Source organism: Mytilus edulis, chromosome 9, assembly GCF_963676685.1.
Source record: "Mytilus edulis chromosome 9, xbMytEdul2.2, whole genome shotgun sequence".
Lineage (NCBI taxonomy): Eukaryota > Metazoa > Mollusca > Bivalvia > Mytilida > Mytilidae > Mytilus > Mytilus edulis.
In genome coordinates, this window is record NC_092352.1 from 56137523 (window position 1) to 56165222 (window position 27700).

General features: G+C 31.2%; 1 protein-coding gene across 1 annotated transcript; it reads right to left on the bottom strand.

Moving 5' to 3' along the window:
• Window positions 1-406: 406 nt before the first annotated feature.
• LOC139490369 (uncharacterized) lies at window positions 407-21068 on the bottom strand. The gene is made up of 6 exons (XM_071277179.1): window positions 20943-21068; window positions 4837-4999; window positions 3105-3190; window positions 2130-2237; window positions 1531-1551; window positions 407-706 (listed from the first exon to the last, which is right to left on the bottom strand). Exons 1-6 carry the CDS (start codon window positions 20995-20997, stop codon window positions 483-485), a joined length of 657 nt encoding a protein of 218 aa, XP_071133280.1. The 5' UTR covers window positions 20998-21068; the 3' UTR covers window positions 407-482.
• Between the last annotated feature and the right edge of the window lie 6632 nt (window positions 21069-27700).

Sequence of the window (27700 nt, forward strand, 5' to 3'; positions counted from 1 at the left end):
GTTGAAAATAGAAAAGTCCTTTTATATGACTTATGATAGTTTTGAATCTGAAATTCAGGTATTTCTACATCTGCAACATTCTACATCACAAAGAATTGGTTCGTTAATTGCAAACCAAACTTGGCAGGAATTTCCCATTTACATCCTGTTATGGTTCCTATCTTACTAGTTCAAAAAATACCAGAACATAGCGTCATCAAATAATGAATACCCAGTCTCCATCCTTTGCCAAGTGCATAATTTCTTAAAATAATTATGCGTGAGATGTATGTATACTGACGTCTACTAATACAACCACACTTTTCGTGAACTCATCAAACCATACTTTTAAGGAGCGCTGGCAAAAGGAACGTCCATGAAAATTGACAATGCAGACTATATCAATAAAGGAACAAGTGAAAGACAATTGTCATACATGTGTGTCATGAAGTTCTTTCATCTCAATTTATTTGCATATCAAAACATGTATAATGTTACATGGTTCATTTTCTATGTTTGTGTTTCTTTCTACAATGACGCTTAGTAGGTTTCGTTGTAGTTGCCTCCGTTATGGTGGTTGTTTGTTCGGTTGTCGTATCGGGGCTTTCAGTCGTTGTATCTGGGCAGTTTCCTCGTGGAATGATATCACTTGCATCACAAAGAATACCAGTCGGAGGAGATGTACATGTTGATGGTATGGTGCAAGGAACAGAATTCACGGGAGGTACTAAAAGGATATAGAAAGATAAATAAAAACATGTAATCATGTGTTTGTTGAATCATACCAAAGTCCTAAGTGACATTTGTCATTAAACTGTTGTATGGATGTATTTATCGATTGATGGCTGACATCCAATGACCAGTACATTCATATCCAGATACCCATGTTATTGTTAATAGAAATAGGAAGGTGTGGTATGAGTGTCAATGAGACAACTCTCCATCCAAGTAACAATTTATAAAAGTAACATATACAAACGACAACTACTGGACATCATATTCCTGACTTAAGCCAGGTGCAAACAATTGAAGCGGGATTAAACGTTGTAATGATACTTTTCTGAAACAATAGTATAACATCACAACATAGAAAGACATACAATAAAATATCAATTGGAATGACTTAACTCAAATATACGAATAAAATGATGTGTACCATACCTACACGTGGAATAGTTGTTACCCTATCTGAACATGGTATGCGGTGCGTCGATACGGAAGCGCCTTGTGTTTATCGGATGGAAAGCAATAACCAATTTACAAGTCTTTGAATTGACACGATAGGGGAAAATTCGCCATATTTTTTTTTCCAATGATAAAATTGAGAAAGGAAATGGAGAATGTGTCAAAACGACAACAACCCTTAATGTTGGGTAATGCAAAACAATGACACTTAATGTTGGTTAATGCAAAACAAAAACGATATAAAAAACAAATACAGGAATAATGACAAAAAAAACATGTAATATTTATTTTGCTTATTCAAAAAATATACTATCATTAGCATTTTTTCTAAAAAAATATTCAATTAAACGATTATTATATACTTACATGTTGCAGGTGTTCCGGATTCTGCAAGAGAAGTATGATAAATTATCAGAAGGCTGAAACAATAAATTTACTTTTCAGTATTATAAGTTTTGGTTATTTATATGTGTGGTCTCTTTTTTGGATAAACACAATACTTTCTTATACTTGTACTTTCTAGATGCCTATTAACAGTGTATAACAAAAAGCTACTAGGTATGACTGAATTGCACTGAAAACATAAAATTAATACAACTTTTCCACAACATCACACTAAAAAATTCAAAATAAATTTCAAAAAAAGGATGTTTACGCTTTTATTACAAGCAATTCCTATTCCACCAATGACATTTCAGTGGCTCATTACAAATACAAATACCGTCATTGGTTGTATCAAATACAATATAGGAAATATGTAGTCGACGGGTAGTTATCAAATAGACTACATTTTAGATAAATGTTGAACTGATAATCTTCACTTCAAGATTGAAAGAAACCAACAATAATGTTTTTAAAAAATGACACACAAAGACATGACAAAGAAGAAATACCGCAACTTTTTTTTTCTGTATAATCTTGAATTAATTGGATGTTGGAAGAAATTTAACTAGGATTGTTCTTACCTACAGCTTCTACAACTCCTGTAGAACCTTCTCCCGCAACGTCATTTGCGCCACAAATTACACATATATCAGTAAATTCTCCTGTGTGGTTTGTGAAGTCTCCTTTACCTGAAAGAGAATCAAAAACTTTAAAAACATTATATTTGTGTAAATGAACTAGTAGATTATGAATCACGACATACACATCGAACCAACAGAATCATTACAGATTTTTTTGATAGGTTTCCCTTTGGGGTATTACACCCTACTGTTTTAAATCGGGGGGTAATAAATTAACCTTTATCTAATAGAATACAAATAAACTATACTTAAACATGTCCGTTTGGTGACAAAAGACATTATCAAATCCAATCCAACGGATACTGAAAATCATTTTTGTTTGTTCTGGCAAGTACCAGTTGAAAAGAATATTAAATGATATGATATGTATTTTGCGATGCTTTCTGATCGTTTATCAGTGATATACATAACTCATCGTACTGTGTATGGTCAACATTGCATACTTTTAATGATTCCAATATCTAATAAGATATGGTTTGTATTTTCCTTTGATTGATTTGCATATTTGTCATGTCGGCTCCCTTAATTGCTGAATTTAGCATGTATTAGATAGTTGATTTGTGCATCGTTAAAGGTTTAAGTTGAATTGCTGATGCTAAAATATTAATTTTTGTCTCCGGTAGATAGTTGCCTCATTGTCTAAGATAGCATATTTCCGCACTTTTATATCAGATAAATCACAACATGCAAGTGATATAATGATAGAAAATCTAATTAATTCTATTGTCATGTATGTACTTTTGGGGTTTATCTTTTGAATTTATCAGTATTTATGTTGATAAGACTGAAAACAAACACAAAAAAGCATTATCAAAACATTTTCAGTAGAAAAAAAACCTTGAATGTAACAAGCAAACTTTTGTCTTTTAGAATCTTATTATATATCAAAATGATCAACAATATATAAACACGTACGTTCTAATAGAAATTTAAACTTCACAGGGCTCCCAATGTCATAAAAGATTGTAAAACAAACATAATCGTCAATTTCCTGCTTCATCCTACAAAAGTAAATTCTATAATATTCTTGGTCAAATCACAGTAACATGAACATCTAAACATGATTTTATTAAATTAAACATTTGCTTTGTTATTTTGACCGTTATTTTTGTACCAAGTCAGAAATACGACATTCGTTGTCGATTCGGTTGATGAGTTTGAGTTTTTGATTTTTCCATTTGATAAGGGACTTTCTGTTTTGAATTTTCCTCGGAGTTCAATTTTTTTCTGATTTTACTTTTTGAAATGACGATTCAAAAACGATATTACGATTTTTTATACTGGTAACTATGGTCAGTCACTATGGTAGACGACACATCTAATGCACTTTATTTCAAAACCAACCTTTAAGGGTTTCGAGTTACTGAATTTTTCAGAGGAATTTTTTACGAACTGTATTTTTTAACATGATACCGAGCTGTCCACTTTTTCGATTATTTAAAAGATTTTAAACACCTTTGCATTTTTGTTAAACCTTTAATTAACCAATAAAACAAATGTTTAACAACAAAAGTTTACAACTTATGTCAATAGAAATATTCGCTATACAGATAGTATTTCAAAATACAAAAATGGTATTGACATATCAATCATAAACAGATCATCAAATGACAATACTCTTCAATTAATTAATACACATACATTTAAATGGTGTCTCAACTATTTGGTTCAGGGCATCAAAGTCCTTGTATTGAACATGGTAGAAGCAAAATTTGTTTCATTGATAGAAATCGATGTTATAATTCAGAGTTAAACATATTTCTTCCCAAAAATTCTAATTGTCTTCAAGATGTCTAACAATCATGTCTTAAACAAAGATATGAATATGGATACAAAATACAGTCCGACTAAAGCAATCCTCATTATTCATTTGAGTTTGTAATGCAAAATGTGGATAGTGTGCTGGCTTCAGTCGGGTTTTTACAAAATATTAAGTGATATCTTTTCTTAGTTTGGTCACAGACCATCTGATATTTCCGTCGTAAAAAATAAAGATAATAATCAGAATGACAAAATAATAATCCTAATGACAAAATATTAACTCAAGTAAGTAAGAACACCTAAGCGTATTAACTCTTAAAAACCAGTTGTGCGCTTTAATCCCATATTATTATTAAGCAGAAATCAAGCTTTTGAACGACAAAATTAGTTTTTGTCAAGCTGCTTTATAGCCAACCAAATTATTCCTGTAAATTGTGCTGTTCAAATTTCTAGAAATTTTCAAATTTTTGTTAATACGTCAAAGTAAATATTTTATCAAATTTTATGAAAGTTAAACGAGTCAAATCTATTTTTATTCAAAATGTTAGGTACCCCTTAAACAATCCAAAAAGAAATGAGGAATAGTTTCCAATTTGACTTCTAGCTGTTACATTAAACAAAATAGGCCAAAACGACTTGAATCTAAGCGTTTATAATTTTATTCGTTTGTGCATATCGACATCAAAGCTGACAGGTATGTTCTGAAGTGATTACACCCCTCTTCATCTATCAATATAACTAGGACACATGTCAAAGTATTTAGGAATTCTTCCGGTTTTTTTTTCGTTTTTTATTTTATTTCAGAGGACAGGTTGATCTTTATTGCTTTAATGACTGAGATTTATCCACAACATCAAGGAAAACAAAATATAAAACATTGACATACCTAACAATAAGAAAGCGTTCTGTTATTTGATGACACCGCAATATTACAGAGCCACCATAAATACTTGTTTCACCATCACTACTAAATTTCCATGTGCCTCCATTGATATTAAATGTTTTGTTGCGCCATTCACAGGGAAATTTGCATGGAAACTCCGTGATGCCTGAAATTTGAAGTTGATGATATTGGAAAATATAATTTGAAGTTGATGATATTGGAAAATATAATATGTGAACATGAAAAAACTTTCAATACATTAATTATTTTTATCTTTTTTATCTTTTTACTGAAATATACTACCTTGTCACACTACAAATACTACATTGGACTATCTTAATACAGTTGGTGGCAGACCAAACATTACATGTAGACGGGCGTGCACTACATGTAAACGCCATATTAACTCCGAAACTTCCGTAGACAAAAAAGTAAACAGGTGATATGACCAAAAAAATCTAATAAAATCAGTCAAATTATTCTTAGTTCAGCTTTGGCTGAGGAAGTTTCAACACTAGTTTTTGAAAATATAAATAAGAGCACAAGCGAACATATATATTCCTTTTACGTACATCATTATTTACACTGAAATAGTCTACATCATGATAACTTTAATACACAGTGATTTGATTGATTAATAGGTACTTTTCCATCCCAAATTCATGTATTTAGTTTTGATGTTATATTTGTTACTCTCGGATTTTGTATAATGCTTAGTTCGTTTCTGTGTGTGTTACATTTTAATGTTGTGTCGTCATTCTCCTCTTATATTAAATGCGTTTCCCTCAGTTTTGAGGTGTGACCCGGATTTGTTTTTTTTTTCTATCGATTTATCAGTTTTGAACATCGGTATACTAATGTTGCCTTTATTTGACGCCACTGTCAGCACTATTGTACTTTTTCGTGGCGGTCAGTTTTTTGTTTGTTTTTTGTTTTGTGTGGAGGAAATCGGAGTTCCCGGAGATAACCTCCGATCTTGGGTGGGAAAACTGACAAACATAGTCTATTAAGATTGAAGTGGATGTGCGTACCTGCCACGGTCGGGATTCGAACGGACAACCTCATCAGCGATGACAGGCTATTGATATAGTAGTAACAAGCTCCTTAGCCCATTCGGTCAATAAGGCCCCGTGTTTAATTAAATATTTTATTACAACTTGGTGATAATATTATAGAGTCTTCCTTGTTTATGCTTCGAAAAGCACATGTAGCATAGCACATGGCAAATTGTTTTTAAACTCTATGAAAGCTGCAATAAACGTTTCTTTTTTTTATTATTTCAAACAGACAACAATAGATATGGAAGATGCAGTATGAGTACCAATGAGACAACTCTCCATCCAAGTCACACTATACAAAAGTAAACCATTGTAATTCAAGGTACGGTCTTTAACACGGAGCCTAGGTTCACACTGAACAGCAAGCTATAAAGGACCTCAAAAATTACTATTGTAAAACCATTCAAACGGGAAAACCAACGGTCTAATCTACATAAAAAACGAGAAACGATAAACACTTATGAACTACATAAACAAACGACAATGTTTATAATTGTTTCTTACGTCTTATCGGGATTGAAAACAACGACGTCATTGAATTTCATTCTTAAGAAATCAATTTTCGACTGATGGCTTGAAAATTTGTCTTGTAAAATTACAGTGATAAGTTATGCTTTTAACTGACAGTGGTACTATCGTTGGATTGTTCAAATGACTATCAATTTCATTTCATTTGAAAGTGGGGTTTTCCGGTTTTCCATTTGTAGGACTTATATATATATGGGAACTTGTATAACTAGTTCTGATACTATGTACGTAATATCAATAAAGTTGGATGTTCTGTCACTACAAACCATTAAAAGTCTGAAATGGCCTATATCTGTACTCGACTGTACTGATTTTTACTCGACCAGTCTGAATTCGTCTGAGATTTACTTGATAGTACTCGACTGTAGTCTGAACCATACCTAACAGTCTGAATGTGTACTTAACCATTTTATAGGAGTCTGAACCGTACTCGACCTAGTCTGAACCGTATTCAACCTAGTCTGAACCGTACTCGACCTAGTCTGAACCATACTCGACCTAGTCTGAACCATACTAGACCAAGTCTTAACCAACCTAGACCTATTCTTTGTATCTATCAACTGAATTTTATCAATTTAGGAATCTTTTAATAAAAATGAAATTTGAACAGCAACTTGAAATTAAAAATGTATTCAATACAGTATTGAAATTAAAATTTCACAATAATCAATCATAATATAACTTCAACTCAATATTAATCAACACTTACATAATGATGTATATGTATATGTATATTTTCAATATTATTCAAAATTTTATAAATTTTCGGAAGTATTTTATGGTAACTGGACTATTTTCACCATTAACTTAAGCCTAGTATAGATATATGGTGTCAGTTGAGTTCAGGTAATAATGCAGTGAATGTTTTTATTAAGATATATATAAAATAGTATATAATACAACTTAATAAATTTAAAAAAAAAAATGAGAGCTTAATTGTTTTGTTTTATTAAACCAAGAATTTAATATAATCATGATAATAGAATTTTCATAGCAATCAAATAAGTCAACATGACCGAAATGGTCAGTTGACCCCTTAAGGAGTTATTGCCCTTTATAGTCAATTTTTAACCATTTTTCGTAAATCTTAGTAATCTTTTACAAAAATCTTCTCCTCTGAAACTACTAGGCTAAATTAATCCAAACTTGGCCACAATCATCTTTGGGGTATGTAGTTTAAACAATGTGTCCGGTGACCCGGCCATCCAACCAAGATGGCTGCCACGGCTAAATATAGGACATAGGGGTAAAATGCAGTTTTTGGCTTATAACTCAAAAATCAAAATATTTAGAGCAAATCTGACGGAGCGAAATTGTTTATCATGTCAAGATCTATCTGCCCTGAAATTTTCAGATGGATCCGACAACCGGTTGTTGGGTTGCTGCCCCATAATTGGTAATTTAAGAAAATTTTGACGTTTTTTGTTATTATCTTGAATATTATTATAGATAGAGATAAACTGTAAACAGCAATAATGTACAGCAAGGTAAGACCTAAAGATAAGTCAAACATGACAAAAATGGTCAGTTGACCCCCTAAGGAGTTATTGTCCTTTATAGTCAATTTTTAACAATTTTCATAAAATTTGTAAATTTTTACTAACATTTTCCACTGAAACTACTGGGCCCAGATCATTATAGATAGAGATAATTGTAAGGAGCAAGAATGTTCAGTAAAGTAAGATGTACAAACACATCACCATCACCTAAACACAATTTTGTCATGAATCCATCTGCTTCCTTTGTTTAATATTCACATATACCAAGGTGAGCGACACAGGCTCTTTAGAGCCTCTAGTTTATATAAGCTATATATAATATATTTTTTTTTATCCTAAATATAATCAGAGATATATTTCTTTTATAAGGTTAATTTTTTTATAAATATTGTTGGCTGTTGTTATATATATATATATATATATAAGTTAAAAAGAAATTTATTTTAAAAGTTTTTTGGTCTAGTATGGTTCAGACTGGTCGAGTATTGTTCAGACCTTTGGTTAAGTATGGTTTAGACTGGAAAAATAGGTCAAGTACATGTCGAGAATGGGTTAAGACTGTTTCAGACTGGTCGAGTAATAGTTCAGACTATTTTCAACGGCAAAGATAAGGGTCAAGTACGATTCAGTACAGTCAAGTATGGTTCAGACTGGGGTCGATTAATGTCAAGTAAAAGTCAGACCAATTCAGACTGGTCGAGTAAAAATCAGTACAGTCGAGTACAGATATAGGCCATTTCAGACTTTAATGGTTTGTAGTGTCTGCATAAGGCACGAGAAAAGTTTTTGCGGTATCTATGGGTAGGGTGTTATTTAGCAAATGTACCTGACCATATCGGGAAATAGGTATTTAGTCGGATCTTAACACGTACTTGTGATTTGGTTAAAACCGGTTTTCATAAAAATAAACGAAGAAATGTCGAAATGTTCAGGACTTAATTAAATCCGTATTTCGGTAAGATGGTGCAAGCATACGATTTTTAATGCATCTTACACTTTGAGAAGCGAATAATCTTTAACTACTTTATTCAAATATTGTGTAAAAACGTTAATTATGAGCTATAAAAGTCAGGTGGCTCGAGCATTTTTCTGAGGAAGTTTTAAAAAATTGCAAAGAAATATTTTTACAGTGGGTTAGCTTTCATTGGTCTTCACTATCTATAGATTAACAACTTTTGGTTATTTTTATAATTAAGAATCATCATTGAAGATGGAGTACGCTTGCACAGTTAATTAATTATATTGATGTGCCATTTGTATGCAAGAGTGACATTCCGTTGTATTATGTGCCAATTCGAAAAAGTTATGCGAGTATTGTCTCCCTTTAACAGGTTCATTATTTTATAATTAAGTTTAGGTTTCTGATAAAATTTTGAATAATTAAAAAATGTATCAAGAGAGTGATGTCCCTTTGTAAATGGACGTGTGAGTTTTTGTGCAGCGGAAAATTAATTTAAACTCCTTAATATATTGGATATTTCTGGTGCCAATTTTTTGAAGATTTTCATATATTTGTTCTTCAAAAGGATTTAGAAAACAAAGATAGTGACATTTTGCACAGTATATGCATAATTTGACTTGTTTATGTGTCCTGTTGTGACATCCTGATATCAAAAATGTCGAGGGTAAGCAGACAATTATCCATACATTTTTACACCAAAGGTTTCAAAGGGATAAAACACGATGACAAATACATATAAACAATGTTGGATCTATACAAATTACAGAAAAAGATTGTATTGTGTCTCTTAAAGACGTAGAGTCAAAAGATACGTTGGTAGTAAATGGTATAACATTAAGGAACAGGTCAGTTAACTTTTTAGATGTAGAAAAGTCAATAACACATGTTACCATAAAAGATGCTCTGTACGAGTTTGACAATCGTGATATTGTTGCACAAATGATTAGATTTAGTCAAATTGTTCCCGGCTCTGTCAAAAGAGGTTATATAAAAGGAACCGAAATAGAAAATGGGGCACGGTATATTGATATATTGAACTGCGATCCTGTTCTTCCTCTCAGAACTAGCCTAGGCCGCTTTGAAGTTCGCCTATTTGCTGACAATAACCGTACACCATGCTTTCATTGTAAGTTGATCGGTCATTCCTCATATCAAGATCGTCCAAAAATTATGAATGAGCGAAGGTGCTATAACTGTGCTGCTATTGGTCATTTAGCTAATGCTTGTCCGAATGAAGCGTATTGCTCTTACTGCAACATAAATGGGCATTCTAGACGAGACTGTGAAAGTTTTAAGCAAGACCAGGAAAATCAAGGTTATAGTAAGCATGGTCCGGAAATAATTGAGGGTAGACAAGAAACCAAATTAGATACACATTCAGATACACATTCAGTTTGTGATAACGACACCTTTTCCGAAAGTGGGAAAAATGACACTACAGATACGCTAAATGTCCTTATAGGCGCGTCCAATTGTACAAGACTCGGCGAAACCAATGAAAATTTATTGAATGCTTCAAAATCAGGTGCAAATTTTGAAAATTTCACACAAATTTTAGACATTGCTGTTCAGAAAACAGATAGTTTTAAAGTGGATAAGGTTGCTATTTGTCTCGGTATAAATGATATAAGTAAACATAAGGATGACAGTGACCAAATAAATTTACTTGTGACAAAAGCAGTGGCTCAAGTGAAATCCGCCTATCCAGAGTCGCATGTCGGTCTTTGTAGCATCATTCCACGTAAAGGTAACACTAGTGCGCAAATAAATAGATTAAACCTATCGGCAACAAGCGTTAACAAATTTATAAGAAAATTGTGCGCTCGCGAAGACAATGTAGATTATGTTGATTTAGAGAAATTGTTCTATAAAAATGGAACAATCATCAGATCTATGTTTGACAAAGCCGACAACAGCGGTGTGCATATAAACACTGAAGGTGCACAAAATATAAACAGAAAACTTGACGATTTCTTTCATTATCCGAAACCGTGCGTACAGGAACTACACACACCAATGGACACAAAACGTAAGAGAAGCGACGGAACAACGACACCTACCTCCGCGGATAGAATGAGCAAGCGATCCAATACTGAACCTAAAAAAGCTTAACTCAAAATATGTCAAATCAAACTGTATTATTTTAATAAGAAATCAAAAACCTAAAACTGAAGAAAAAAAATGCATGCCTGAGTTTTTAAATTTTGTATATTTGTCCACTACTTTCAAACATCATATTTGTATATTGTTTCTATTGATTGTAGACTGTAGTTTTTATTTCATATATCATATGCATAAAAATAACTGTTTCAGGAAAGGTGAGCAGTATAAAGTCAAATTATTTAATATTTATGATAGATTGTTATGTTTAACCAAATACGGTTATGTAAACGCATTATATGTGATATGTAATGTATATAGTGTACATGTATGTGTTAAAGTTAACGTAAAGGTAATTACTCTTTATGAAGTTAAAAGTCTATTGTTTGGAAACAAAATTAAAGATCATCACGTGTCATTAAACGTTACATCAAAAGTAAACAAAATTACCTTTTCAAATTTCTACAATGAGTATAAAAATAGCATCAATAAACGTAAATGGATTAAGAAATGTTAATAAATGACATTAGTTTTTAATTGGATTGTTTCACAAAACATAGATCTTGTATGTTTACAAGAAACACATTGTACACAGAACCAAAATTGGCTTTGGAGCAAAGAATGGAAAGAATACGGGAGTGGTAAAAGTTTCTGGAATTGTGGTACAAACGAATCAAGAGGTGTGGGAATTTTATTAAAGAAAGATTTTACGTTTAGCTTTGATGTCTCAATGATAGATGATAAAAGTAGAATGCAAATTGGTGAATTTAAAACTAACACTGCGGTTTATCATATATTTAATTTGTATAGCCCAAATAAGGGTTCTGAAAGGAAACATTTTTTTGAAAACCAGAAAAACTTTTAAAATGAATTGTATTTAGATGATGGCACAGATCATTAAATTATTTTTTTAGGAGATTTTAATTGTGCGATAGATAGAAAACTAGATAGGTCCAATTTACACCAAAAGGATGATACAGGCTTAAACGAGTTAAAAAGTCTTCTATTGAATTTTGATTTAGATGATATATGGCGATCTAAATTTCCAACAAATAGACGGTATAGTTTTCAAAGAGGTAATTCAAAATCACGAATAGATTATATTTTTGTACGAAATCCCTTAGCTGCAAAATTTTAAACACACGTATAATCACATTTCCATTTAGTGATCATGACATAGTTACTTCAAAAATAAAATTAGATGATATTGAAAGAGGACCGGGAATGTGGATCATGAATCTAAATACAATTAAGACTGATGAATTTTCAAATGCATTTAAAATGTTTTGGGAAAATTGGGTTAAAAGCAAAAACTGATTCAATAGCATTCAAGAGTGGTGGGATGTTACAAAATCAAAAATTAAATTTTTGACCATGGAAATTAGTCAAAAACTAAAACGTTTATCAAAACAAAATGTCATTGCTTTAGACAGCTTGAAAAATTGAAACTTCAATTAAACGAATCAAATGAATCATGTGACAAAAGTTTAGAATTAGAAAATAAAATTAAGGAATATTATACTAAAAAAACAGTTTCCGCAAAAATTAGATCACGAACTAAATGGGCCGAAGACGGGGAGAAGTCGACAAAATACTTTTTTAATTTAGAAAAGAAAAATGGGCAGAATAAATTATGGCAACGTGTAAAAACAGAAAACGGTGAGTATAAATGTGACATTGATTCAATCTTAAATGAACAAGTAAAATTTTATACTAAAGTTTTTGCCACGGAAGGATGGGACAAAACAGCGGGCGAACAACTTTGTCAATTTATGGTAGACAAGGTAAGTAAGGAAGATCAAGAAATGATAGATAGAGATATAAATATCTCTGAAGTAGAAAAGGTACTAAAATTACTTAAACAAAACAAATCACCTGGCGAAGATGGTATAATATCAGAATTTTATGTTTTATACTGGGATATAATTAAAGACGATTTCTTTAACTTACTACAAGAAATATTTAATGATACTATATTGAGTAACTCTCAACATAAGGGGGTCTTAACCTTATAACATAAAGGAGGGGAAAGGGAAAATATAAAAAATTGGAGACCACTAACTTTACTTAATTGTGATTATAAAATTATTGCAAAGATTTTATCTGAAAGACTTAAAATAGTATTGCCTAAAATTATTCATACCAATCAGAAGGGGTTTATTAAAGGTGGGAATATAAGCGAGGCTAACCGAATGATTCAGGACATTATATAATATATTGACAACGAAGTTGAAGAAGGAATAATATTATTTTTGGATCAACAAAAAGCGTTTGATAGGGTTGAATGGGAATGGATAGATTTTGTATTGGAGAAAATTGAATTTGGTGGGAAATTTAGAGCATGGATAAAGATGCTATTATACAATGCTACTACGTGTATCAAAACTAATGGGTTTGTATCAAGATACTTTTCGATTACTCGCTCCGCTAGGCAAGGGTGTCCAATAGCGCCTCTCTTTTATATCATACAAGCTAAACCCATGGCATGTGTTTTGTTATAATAAAACACCCATGCAACCACGCATCCCATATTGCTGATAGGACCCGACACAAATATCAATTTCGTGTTTCGGTAGTTAAGCTTGGGATGGTCATTTTAAGATGCATTATTTGAATATAATCAAATATGAAAATTATTCATGTTTATATTGATATATTTATATTTTAATTCTTCTTCAATATATCTAGTTATTATGACAGATCTACCATCATCAGGGGTCCAACTGTCAATTTAATGTTAAAGTCTTTAACTTTGATCTACTAAGCATATCTCCAATACTTTTATGTTTGCTATACGCAACTATTGGTGCTGTATTGAATATTTGTACAAAGTCTTCGTCGAACTGTAATAAATGCCAGTGTTTCATTATACGTTTCTTTATTTTAAGTATAATATATGGATTATATTTAGTTATTAAAACTAACGGAATACTTTGCTTCTCTTTAGATTTGTTTTGTTGTAATAAATCAGTACGGTCAATTGATAAAGCATCAGTAATACTATCATCTATTTCCACGTTATCATAACCCCTATCTAATAATTTCACTTTAAAATTAGTTAGATTGTTTATTAATTTGTTATGGTCACTTGTATTTCTAATTTGTCGTATTGCTTCACCTTTTATAAATCATCTGAATACATGCTGTGAGTGACAGCTATTTCTGTGCAGAAACAGATAAGAATTTGTTTCTTTAAAATGTATTTCGAGGTCAAGAATGCCATATGTTGTAAATCTTTGACCTTTAATTACATCAACATCCAAGAACGACATGTTATCGTTTTTGATTTCATAGGTAAACTTTAATAAAGGGTTATAATCATTTACTAGACGAAAAAAAATCTTTAATTTCATCTGATGTTCCATCATTTATTATGAATCCATCGTCTCTATATCTGCCATGATAGAATATTTTGTCTTTATATTGAAATGCAGAAATAATTTGATTCATTGTTTCAAACATAAGTATGTCACAGATTTCCGGTGAAGGAACTGCACCAATTGCCGTACCTATTACTTGTTTGTAAATTTTCCCATCAAATTCAAATACATTGTTTTCTAAAATAATTCTCAACAAATGTATTAATACATTGACTGGCGGAGCATTGCCTTTGAAGTTTGATTTGTCAAAACTGTCATAGGCTCGTTCAACCGCACTCAATAACGCTTCTTGAGGTAGATTAGTAAACATCTGTGTTATATCATATGAAACCAAAAGGCTGTTTGCTATAGGTTTTAATTTCTCAATGATATTAATGAACGATGTAGTATCTTTTATATATGTAGACTGATTTTGAACCATTGGTATAAGAAAATAGTCAACGTAATGACCTATAAGTTCAGTTACAGAACCACACTGTGATATAACTGGTCTACCAGGTGGAATTATATTTAATCCATCATGTATTTGTTTAAACGTCTCTGTTTCAAGACGGTGAATTTTTGGGAGAATATAAATTCTCCCTAATCGTGCATCTCTTAATTTTTGACCATTTGTTAAAAATTTAAATGATATTTTTTCGATTATGCCTTGGTCGTATAATGATTTAATATACTCAATGACCTGGATTTTCAGTTCTGCCATGTTAAATGAATTTAATTGGCAGTAATGTTAAGTATTTAGTTGTCTTGTGACTTCTGTTATGTAGTCTAGCCTGTCTAAAATAACACAATTTGAATTTTTATTTGCCTTTTTTATTACTATTGTTTCATCATTTTTCAAATTGCGTAGCGCTATTCTTTCGCCCTTAGTAAGATTGTTTTTTACATTTCTTTCTATTGGTAGAAAAGACAATTCTAGCTTGGTTAAATCTATGTAATTTTCCAACGTATGGCACGTAGAGGCAGGTTTATATCCTGTATTGCTACGAAATGGATGAAGGTCAGTTTTTTCTTGACTGAACATATACCGACTTCGTAATTTTCTAGCAAATTCATTGTAGTCTTTTAGTATAGACATTTTTGCATTTTTGCTTGATGGCGTTGGTATAAATTTTCAGCCTTTCGCCAACAGGATATATTCCTGATTTGATAATCTGCGTTTTGATATATTAATTACATGCTTTTTTGCATGTGCAGTTCTTTGCTGCATATTGTATTTATTCCGTTCTTTTTTTTATTGTAGAATCGGAATTTTTGCTTTTTAGCATTTCTATTAAAACGACGTGCCATTTTTGAGTTCACATTGGGTGATTCTCTTAGCTACGTGCCTTTGTTGAGCTCACATTGGGTGGCTGAAGAATTTTTAGGTTCACACATGTTATAAACCTTGAAAGAAGATCCGCCCAAATGCACGTGGGTTGATAGGGGTGACATTAAAATAGAAGGATTAAAATTACCAGGATGGGGGGGAGGAGAGATTATAGAAACCAAATTATGCATGTTTGCAGATGACACCCAGGTATTTAATAAAAATGAAAAATCTGTAGAAAATAATTTTAAAATTTTGTCATATCCAGAAATCAACGCCACTTTGCTTATTTGAATATTATACTAAAGAAATCGGATACGGGTCACGGAAATTACATTAAAATGATAGGAAATTTTGAAAAAATGTCTGTTTTAATTTAAATTTAAGTGATAGACAGGTTGCCGGGGCAGAAAATGAATATACACAACAATATACATCATTGAAAGGAAACATAATGACTGTTGTTGCAAAAATATAGGTTCCTGAGCTATTTTAAAAATCGAAGCGAGAGGCTTTTAACATTGCAGTGTAAAATACAGACTAAAATGGCTGAAACGTCAAATTTGCAAACTTCGTGTTGAAAATTGGCTTACAAGGTCATTACAAAACCAGGTTGCCGGGGTGAAATTTGAAACTTGAATTTCCAAAGAATACGCAAGTCCAAACCTTGTATGTGTAGTCGTTGAACTATAGGTTCCCACGTAAAGTTAAAATTTCACTATTTCAAGAAGAAAAAACTCACGAAAGCACGAAAAAATTCACTAAATTCGCGTTCATTGTTTTGATTTTGACCGCCTGACAACTTTACGGAAATATCAAAGTAATTGTAAATAAGGACTCTGTGACGGGCAACTTATAATATCCGTGTTTTAAAGATTTTAATGATATCAAGCCAGTCCAGTTCAATCTTCTATCACGTGGTACAATTCTCATTTACATATTATGAATATTAATTAGCAAAACCACTACTTATTTCTGGCTATGTCCTTATACGAAAAAGCTTCGGGTTCTAAAACAAACTATGACAAAACACAAGGCTTACTATTAGGGGTTTCTAAAAGAAAACGATTTAAATTTGATAAAATCAAATGGATCACAGGAAATGTTAAAACATTAGGGGTGTTATGAAATAGATGACGATGATATTTGGAGAAAAATTATAGAAAAAGTTAAAAATTGTATACATGTATGGAAAAGTAGAAAGCTTACATTTAAAGGTAAAACACTTATAGTAAAAAATATGATACTTTCTCTTTGTTCTTACGAGATCGAAATACGAGAAATTTCGGATAAATACACTAAAGAGCTAAATAATATGATTTGGAACTTTATATGGGACGGAAAAGTGAACCAGGTAGATAGAAATATCTGCTGTTTGGATGAAATAAAAGGGGGGATGGGAATGGTAAATATAGATACGTTTATAAAACGTAAACAAACAAAACTTGTATATCGTTTAATTCAGGAGCCATTGGAAAGCTGGAATGCGATCGGTAAGTATTGGCTTCGGAAATTTGACGAAAAATATAATGATGCCTTTTTTGTATGTAAATGTTCAAGTTTAAATGGTTTAGATATGAACCAACTACCACAATTTTATCAGAAAATTATAGATACGTGGTCAGGATTCATTCAAAAGGTTGATTCACCTCCATATAAAAGTGCTATTTTAAATACGAGGATATTTGGAACTCTTCTATTCGCTTCAAAAATAAACCATTGTTTTACTCTTCTTTTTTAAAAAGCGGTATCACAACTATCCAGGACATTTGGAATTCAGAAACTACAGATTTCATTAGCTGTAATGAAATTTATAGGAAGCTGATTGATCGGCGAAATTGTATTTCCGAATTTTCAAAAATAAAACAGGCAATTCCTAAAGATTTCGTGCAAATTTTGAAATCTTGCAGAAACCAGAATTTCCATAATGAAAGTAAATTAAATATCAAATGACTTTGAGATCATTAACTTAAACAACCAAAAAATCAAACCATCAAAGTTAAAACTCAATTGTATTCGTACGGTTTTAAATAAAGATGTATCTCCAAAATGTCAAATTAAGTGGGAGGAAATATTTGGAACAAATATACCTTGGGAAAATATGTGGTCGGGATTGAAAAATTTGAAAATTGAAAATAAAGTAAAAGAATTCCAATGGAGATCCTTGCACAATAATTTATATACTGAAGAAAAATTTTAAAAAATGAAGACATCACATGGAAAATGCCACATTTTTTCAAAATGACAATAATATAGAAACCCTGCAACACTTATTTTTCAGTTGTTGTACATCACAGTTAATTTTTAAAAACCTCCAAGAAATACTGATCAAATCAAACATAGAAAAAAACAATCCGTTTGGTGAAAAGGACGTTTAATTGGGTAAAAACACAGGAGAACTAAAATATGATAATTTTTTAAACATAATTATCTTATATTTTAAATGGACACTATGGAAAATTAGGAATTCAATAAAATTTAACAAAACGCCTAAAACAACACAAGATATTTATAAAATCTGGAAACAAAACTTGAAAATTAATCTTAAATTTGTTCTTCTTTTGAAAGGCGTTGATATCATTGATAAGACAAAATTGGAGTCTGTAATAAAGAAAATTTAGACATTTAATATGGTATAATATAGCTTGATTCAAAGTACATTTTTTATGGTTTATAGTATTAGAATATCGATTGTATCAATTTATATAAACATAAAAAAAGTGATCAAAAAGTATTAGCTTATCATGTTTATTGTAGTAAATGCACATCTTTTATGTGGGTATCTTATACTTATTTACTTACTATTTTGTATTAAAGTATAGAACTGTTAGATGCTTCTAACATTATATGGTTATATTTTTTACACTAAATGTAAATCCAAGGTTAAAAGTGGACTACTTTTTTTATTGCCTTCTATTTCCCCTGGATAGACGGTTTCACTTTGTAAACAGGGACCCTTAGCCTGATCCTGGACGACTAAGGTAATTGTATACAGGAAATATTTAGGAATAAAACGTTTATATGTCTCCCAAAAAATGTATCAATTCAATATATTTCAGTTTGTGTTATTGGTGTATCAAAAACATTGATGTACGAATATAATTTCATAAATTTGAAACGTTTAAAGTGATTACATACCAATATAAAGAACCGTTCATCATTTTTGAAAAAGACTATGAATGAAAATCAGATTATTTATCTTCCCTTGATGATAGATTGATTGGGAAATGAACCGGAGTTATCTAATGGTAATCACAGAGGGGGACTAGCAAGCAATTTTTAATTGTAGCTTATTCAACGTTAGAACAATTTTTCACTATAAACGAATGTTACTTTATACACATATAAGGACTTTGTTAGCTAAATCTACAAATTTTATTAGATATTATGATTTTTTATTACAATAGATTTATATGCTATCAGTTATTGTACTACATGTATATAAAGTTAGGCATTTAAATGTATTTGTATCGAAGGTGCTCACAGTTAAGGCTAATCGTAGTTATTCACATTAGGCCTAGGCTTATTGGATACAGTTGGTAGCTCCTATGTTTATTACATATATTGATATGTTGTTGAGTCGAAGAAACCGGTACAACAAAGTAAAATAAAATATTGTATTGCAAGACAAAACGTGTGTTACTGCGAGCAACTGATCCTATTTCTGTGTTTGTCATGTTTCAAGCCTATTGAGTTAGAAGAAGCAACACATAAAATTCGGACAAACAGTGCGATAGGGAATTTAATTTGTATCATATCTATCAACTTTGATTTTATATGCTTACTTTAATAACCCCTAAGCTATCATGTTTGCCATGTTTCAAATCTTACAGAAAAGGTAACTTTACATTAGTACACGTGGTACATTTGAATACATTAAGAATTTTATCACTGCATCGAGTGTGATATGGTTTTTCTCCATTCAAAGATAGATATGTTTTTACATTGAAAACGCGAGGCTTGCCGGTCATTCTATATAATTATATGTTACTGTCGAAAGAGGATAAATATCGTATATCACAAGATGCAGTGGTATAATCTTAATAGATACATTGTACCTCGGTATAATCTGGTTCCCTAATTATTTAAATGCGAAAGATATACAAGCTTTATTTTTACTCTCAACAAATTTCACGATCCGCCGACAAAATAGTTGATATCATTTGGGCATGCTTACTGAAGCAAATTCAGATGAAAGCAAAATGAATTGACATCATAATTCAATTTTGACCAATAAAGAACTGAAAGCATACAAACAATTATATATATATATAGATTTCATTTTTTATTTTTAAAGAAAATTATTCTTTCATCCTATTTGAACAGTGTAATTTATGAAGAACACCCAAGGATTCTTCTTTTTAACTATTTTGATAATGAGTTCTCTCATTACATTATATATGTATTAAGGTCATCCTACTTTAAGGAAGGTAAATCTAAAAGATGGAAACGTTTAGTTCAGCTGTTTAATCGACGTGTTTATATATCTGAAGTTACTTTCTTTTCTTAACAATTCACCTGACATCAATGAAACTCACTTTTAGAAACACATCTAAGATTTAAAAGGATAAAATTCTCTGCTGATGCCTTCACAATATTTCAACTCGCATCAATACAAAATATCGTTGAACATATTAAACCACAGGCCTAACTAAATTTAGTTTTTATCAATTCATTAAACACTTATTTCATTAACCATTATCTTTTCTTTGTTTAGGTTATGTATATTAACTCATCATAGATAACAGGACTAAATTTAGTATACGCCAGTTCACAAATAAATCATTCTTTGACATGAAGAAAAATAAACTGATAAAATTGAGAATGGAAATGGGGAATGTGTCAAAGAGACAACAACCCGACCAAATAAAAAACAACAGCAGAGGGTCACCAACAGGTCTTCAATGTAGAAATTCCCGCACCCAGAGGCGTCCTTCAGCTGGCCCCTAAACAAATATATACTAGTCCAGTGATAATGAACGCCATACTAATTTCCAAATTGTACACACAAGAAACTAAAATTAAAATAATACAAGACTAACAAAGGCCAGAGGCTCCTGACTTAGGACAGGCGCAAAAATGCGGCGGGGTTAAACATGTTTGTGAGATCTCAACCCTCCCCCTATACCTCTAACCAATGTAGAAAAATAAACGCATAACAATACGCACATTAAAATTCAATTCAAGAGAAGTCCGAGTCTGATGTCAGAAGATGTAACCAAAGAAAATAAACAAAATGACAATAATACATAAATAACAATAATAATGTCTTACCTGCAGAAATTTCAAACATGAAGAACAGCAAACATACCAACATTTTTGTGTGCATATTGCTTGCTCCTAACAGTATGTCTTTATCAAATAAATTCAGTGGACAATGTGAATAAATAGAATGGAGGATCTTTAAATACATACCTTATGTGCGTAATTTGCTTGAGTTTTTCTCAAACCTGTTGCAAATTACAACTGCCTTGATGACTAAATCAATTGTTAATACATTTTTAGTTTCTTAATTACTAGTGTGGGCACAAACATGTGTTGTCTGATAAATTTGTAAATTATAAAGCCAGCTGGTCCATATTTCTCCAAAATACGAAATTAAAATTTGGCCAATTTGGACACTGCTTTACATTGAAATACGTCTACAAAAAATGTCCGGAAGTCCTACATGTTAATACTGAGTGCAACCTCTCAGGGTGGGAAATGTGGTTCTACAAATATGTTGTGTTTTGTTATTCTCAAACTCACAGGAGCTACATGACTGCTAAATATTTAAATTTATTTTTCTGTAAAAGAAAGGAACTTCTTTATAAGTAACAATCACATTGCGTATTACAAATTTGAACATTAGGTTTAAAGTGACTTATAGGTCCAACGGGCCGGGTGTAAATTTATTTAATTACTGTATTCTTATTATGTAATATTATATATACTACACATGTCACTATAATAAATGATATACTTACTTACTTACTTACATGAAACTAAAATAAAATTTTGGAATTGAAAAATAAAATGTTATTGAATCTTTGGAATATGGATGTTATGTAAGGATTAGTGTGTCAGTGAAAATGTATGATAAGATACTAAAATTGTAATGATTATATTAAGTGTCTGTTTATCCTTATGTGTTTTGTACAATTTACACGATTTTCTACTGATTATGGCAATGAAACTCATCAGTAGACTTTTTGTTTAGCTTTTTTTTTCATCATGCTGAAATTAATAATCAAAAAGAAGAATTATTGTCAATTATGTTGAAATTTAAATTTGATGCAAGAAGTGAGTGTATACAATTGATATGACCAAATTTTGGTTTTCGTTTGTTTTGCATTCATAAAAAAGTAAAGGAAATTAATAAATTCGTCCCCTCGAACTCCGGTTAAAAATACATCCGCATACAATCCAAAATGTGACAATTTTACCATGTTTTCAAACTCCGTTTTAAAAGAAAATCACGACTCGTTCTCGAATATAAAACTTATCGGAATAACTCCAACAAAATATTAGACAATAAAATACATATTGTTTTTTTGATATATTTTAATTGTTGACACTATAAATATGATAGAATAGATCAGTAGTTTTTGTTGATTTTTAATCAGATACATGTAGTATATGTACATCGGAAAATGAAAAATTACAATCAATCAATATAGATATATGGCCGTTAATTACCATTTTGTTTAATGTTTCGAAAGATCGAATGTACTTTCATACAGGAACAATACATTGATTGGAGGAATTCGAACCATTGAAAATTTTTCTATCACCTGTTGACATTTGTGGATCTTCCTGTTTGTCAACACGGATACGTGATACAATGGTTATCCGATTCCAACGACTAGTCAATGCACTTTTATTTTTCAGTTTGTAGATTTTGTAAAGCAGCTGTTGCATGTTAACAATAAAGATATGTTGTAATAGACCTGCTACGCAGTAAACTCTCATAGGGTATGATGAAATCCTTTGCAGCCTCATATGGTAATACATCAAGATGAGATCTACCTATTGTCCCAATAAAGTCATGATATTTTTAAAAACAACGAGGGGGGCCATGTTGACAAAAATCAATAAATGGGAGATAACTTCTACAGGTGATGATGAAATCCTAAAAAAAAGTTCATTTGGTAAAACTTCATGATGTGTTCTATTGATGGTTCAAATTTGGTATTGATAATTCCAATAGAAGTGGTAGGAGGGCGTGCCAAAAAAAAAATGCTGGAAGAAAAAAAAACGTTAGAAAGAACAAAAAGGTCTTTCCTCGCGTAGAGGAAAGACCTTAAAAAACATGTCTATTTTCTACGGGAACTCGGACTTCATATCTTTCTTTTATGTGTTGTGTGCGTATTTTGTTTGAACTGTTTGTTAGGTTACTAACTACAGTACTTCTGGTCAAAAATATGTAGAGGTGTGGGTATGCTGACATCAACAAAAATTGTAAGCCTTGTAAAATAGTTCTTGTTCATAGCCTAAATAAAATTTTGTTAATATATTTAATTTCCCAGTAGGCGCTCTCCATAACAACATTTTTTGATAAAGTTTAAGAAAGTAACAACATTCTAACAGTAAACCGATTAGATGAGTATCATTTATGTATTCGATACTCGAGTACTCGTTGACATCCCTAATAAACACATACCTTTTCTGCGTAATTTGTTTGAGTTTTTCTCAAACCTGTTGCAAATTACAACTTTCTCGATGATTTAATCAATTGTAAATACATTTTTAGCTACTTAGTCACTAGTGTGGGCAAAAACATGTGTTGTCAGATAGATTTGTAAATTGTAAAGCCAGCAGGCCCATATGTCTCCAAAATATGAAATTAGAATTTAGCCAATTTGGACACTGCTTTACATTGAAATACTTCTACAAAAATATCTGGAAGTCCTACATATTTTACACTGAGCGCAAACTCTCAGGGTATGAAATTTTGTTCGACAACTATGTTGTGTTTTGTCATGCTCAAACTCGCAGGACCTACACGAAACTGAAATTAAATTTTGGAATTGAACAATAAAATTTTATTGAATGTTTGAAATATGGATGTAATGTAAGAAATAGTGTGTCAGTGAACATTTTTGATAAGATACTAAAATTGTAATGATTATATTAAGTGTCTGTTTATCCTTATGTGTTTCGTACAATTTACACGATTTTCTACTGATTATGGCAATGAAACTCATCAGTAGACTTTTTGTTTAGCTTTTCTTTTCATCATGCTGAAATTTATAATCAAAAAGAAGAATTATTGTCAATTATGTTGAAATTTAAATTTGATGCAAGAAGTGAGTGTATGCAATTGATATGACCAAATTTTGGTTTTCGTTTGTTTTGTATTCATAAAAAAGTAAAGGAAATTAATAAAGTCGTCCCCTCGAACTCCGGTTAAAAATACATCCGCATACAATCCAAAATGTGACAATTTTACCATGTTTTCAAACTCCGTTTCAAAAGAAAATCACGACTCGTTCTCGAATATAAAACTTATCGGAATAACTCCAACAAAATATTAGACAATAAAATACATATTGTTTATTGATATATTTTAATTGTTGACACTATAAATATGATAGAATAGATCAGTAGTTTTTGTTGATTTTTAATCAGATACATGTAGTATATGTACATCGGAAAATAAAAAATTACAATTAATTAATATAGATATATGGCCGTTAATTACCATTTTGTTTAATGTTTCGAAAGATCGAATGTACTTTCATACAGGAACAATACATTGATGGGAGGAATTCGAACCATTGAAAATTTATCTATCACCTGTTGACATTTGTGGATCTTCCTGTTTGTCAACACGGATACGTGATACAATGGTTATCCGATTCCAACGACTAGTCAATGCACTTTTATTTTTCAGTTTGTAGATTTTGTAAAGCAGCTGTTGCATGTTAACAATAAAGTTATGTTGTAATAGGCCTGCTACGCAGTAAACTCTCATATGGAATGATGAAATCCTTTGCAGCCTCATATGGTAATACATCAAGATGAGATCTACCTATTGTCCCAATAAAGTCATGATATTTTTAAAAACAACGAGGGGGGCCATGTTGACAAAAATCAATAAATTGGATAGAAGTGGTAGGAGGGCGTGCCAAAAAAAATGCTGGAGGAAAAAAAACGTTAGAAAGATCAAAAAGGTCTTTCCTCGCGTAGAGGAAAGACCTTAAAAAATATGTCTATTTTCTACGGGAACTCGGACTTCATATCTTTCTTTTATGTGTTGTGTGCGTATTTTGTTTGAACTGTTTGTTAGGTTACTAACTACAGTACTTCTGGTCAAAAATATGTAGAGGTGTGGGTATGCTGACATCAACAAAAATTGTAAGCCTTGTAAAATAGTTCTTGTTCATAGCCTAAATAAAATTTTGTTAATATATTTAATTTCCCAGTAGGCGCTCTCCATAACAACATTTTTTGATAAAATTTTAGAAAGCAACAACATTCTAACAGTAAACCGATTAGTGGAGTATCATTTATGTATTCGATACTCGAGTACTCGTTGACATCCCTAATAAATACATACCTTTTCTGCGTAATTTGTTTGAGTTTTTCTCAAACCTGTTGCAAATTACAACTTCCTTGATGATTTAATCAATTGTAAATACATTTTTAGCTACTTAATCACTAGTGTGGGCAAAAACATGTGTTGTCAGATAGATTTGTAAATTGTAAAGCCAGCAGGCCCATATGTCTCCAAAATATAAAATTAGAATTTAGCCAATTTGGACACTGCTTTACATTGAAATACTTCTACAAAAATATCTGGAAGTCCTACATATTTTACACTGAGCGCAAACTCTCAGGGTATGAAATTTTGTTCGACAACTATGTTGTGTTTTGTCATGCTCAAACTCGCAGGACCTACACGAAACTGAAATTAAATTTTGGAATTGAACAATAAAATTTTATTGAATGTTTGAAATATGGATGTAATGTAAGAAATAGTGTGTCAGTGAACATTTTTGATAAGATACTAAAATTGTAATGATTATATTAAGTGTCTGTTTATCCTTATGTGTTTCGTACAATTTACACGATTTTCTACTGATTATGGCAATGAAACTCATCAGTAGACTTTTTGTTTAGCTTTTCTTTTCATCATGCTGAAATTTATAATCAAAAAGAAGAATTATTGTCAATTATGTTGAAATTTAAATTTGATGCAAGAAGTGAGTGTATGCAATTGATATGACCAAATTTTGGTTTTCGTTTGTTTTGTATTCATAAAAAAGTAAAGGAAATTAATAAAGTCGTCCCCTCGAACTCCGGTTAAAAATACATCCGCATACAATCCAAAATGTGACAATTTTACCATGTTTTCAAACTCCGTTTCAAAAGAAAATCACGACTCGTTCTCGAATATAAAACTTATCGGAATAACTCCAACAAAATATTAGACAATAAAATACATATTGTTTATTGATATATTTTAATTGTTGACACTATAAATATGATAGAATAGATCAGTAGTTTTTGTTGATTTTTAATCAGATACATGTAGTATATGTACATCGGAAAATAAAAAATTACAATTAATTAATATAGATATATGGCCGTTAATTACCATTTTGTTTAATGTTTCGAAAGATCGAATGTACTTTCATACAGGAACAATACATTGATGGGAGGAATTCGAACCATTGAAAATTTATCTATCACCTGTTGACATTTGTGGATCTTCCTGTTTGTCAACACGGATACGTGATACAATGGTTATCCGATTCCAACGACTAGTCAATGCACTTTTATTTTTCAGTTTGTAGATTTTGTAAAGCAGCTGTTGCATGTTAACAATAAAGTTATGTTGTAATAGGCCTGCTACGCAGTAAACTCTCATATGGAATGATGAAATCCTTTGCAGCCTCATATGGTAATACATCAAGATGAGATCTACCTATTGTCCCAATAAAGTCATGATATTTTTAAAAACAACGAGGGGGGCCATGTTGACAAAAATCAATAAATTGGATAGAAGTGGTAGGAGGGCGTGCCAAAAAAAATGCTGGAGGAAAAAAAACGTTAGAAAGATCAAAAAGGTCTTTCCTCGCGTAGAGGAAAGACCTTAAAAAATATGTCTATTTTCTACGGGAACTCGGACTTCATATCTTTCTTTTATGTGTTGTGTGCGTATTTTGTTTGAACTGTTTGTTAGGTTACTAACTACAGTACTTCTGGTCAAAAATATGTAGAGGTGTGGGTATGCTGACATCAACAAAAATTGTAAGCCTTGTAAAATAGTTCTTGTTCATAGCCTAAATAAAATTTTGTTAATATATTTAATTTCCCAGTAGGCGCTCTCCATAACAACATTTTTTGATAAAATTTTAGAAAGCAACAACATTCTAACAGTAAACCGATTAGTGGAGTATCATTTATGTATTCGATACTCGAGTACTCGTTGACATCCCTAATAAATACATACCTTTTCTGCGTAATTTGTTTGAGTTTTTCTCAAACCTGTTGCAAATTACAACTTCCTTGATGATTTAATCAATTGTAAATACATTTTTAGCTACTTAATCACTAGTGTGGGCAAAAACATGTGTTGTCAGATAGATTTGTAAATTGTAAAGCCAGCAGGCCCATATGTCTCCAAAATATAAAATTAGAATTTAGCCAATTTGGACACTGCTTTACATTGAAATACTCCTACAAAAATATCTGGAAGTCCTACATATTTACACTGAGCGCAAACTCTCAGGGTATGAAATGTTGTTCGACAAATATGTTGTGTTTTGTCATGCTCAAACTCGCAGGACCTACATGAAACTAAAATTAAATTTTGGAATTGAAAAATAAAATTTTATTGAATCTTTGAAATATGGATGTAATGTAAGAAATAGTGTGTCAGTGAACATTTTTGATAAGATACTAAAATTGTTATGATTATATTAAGTGTCTGTTTAGCCTTATGTGTTTCGTACAATAAACACGATTGTAATGAGAATGAAAATACGGATTTTTTTGTGTTTTTAAAATTTACTGTTACAAAATGGTAGAATTTATTATAAGTT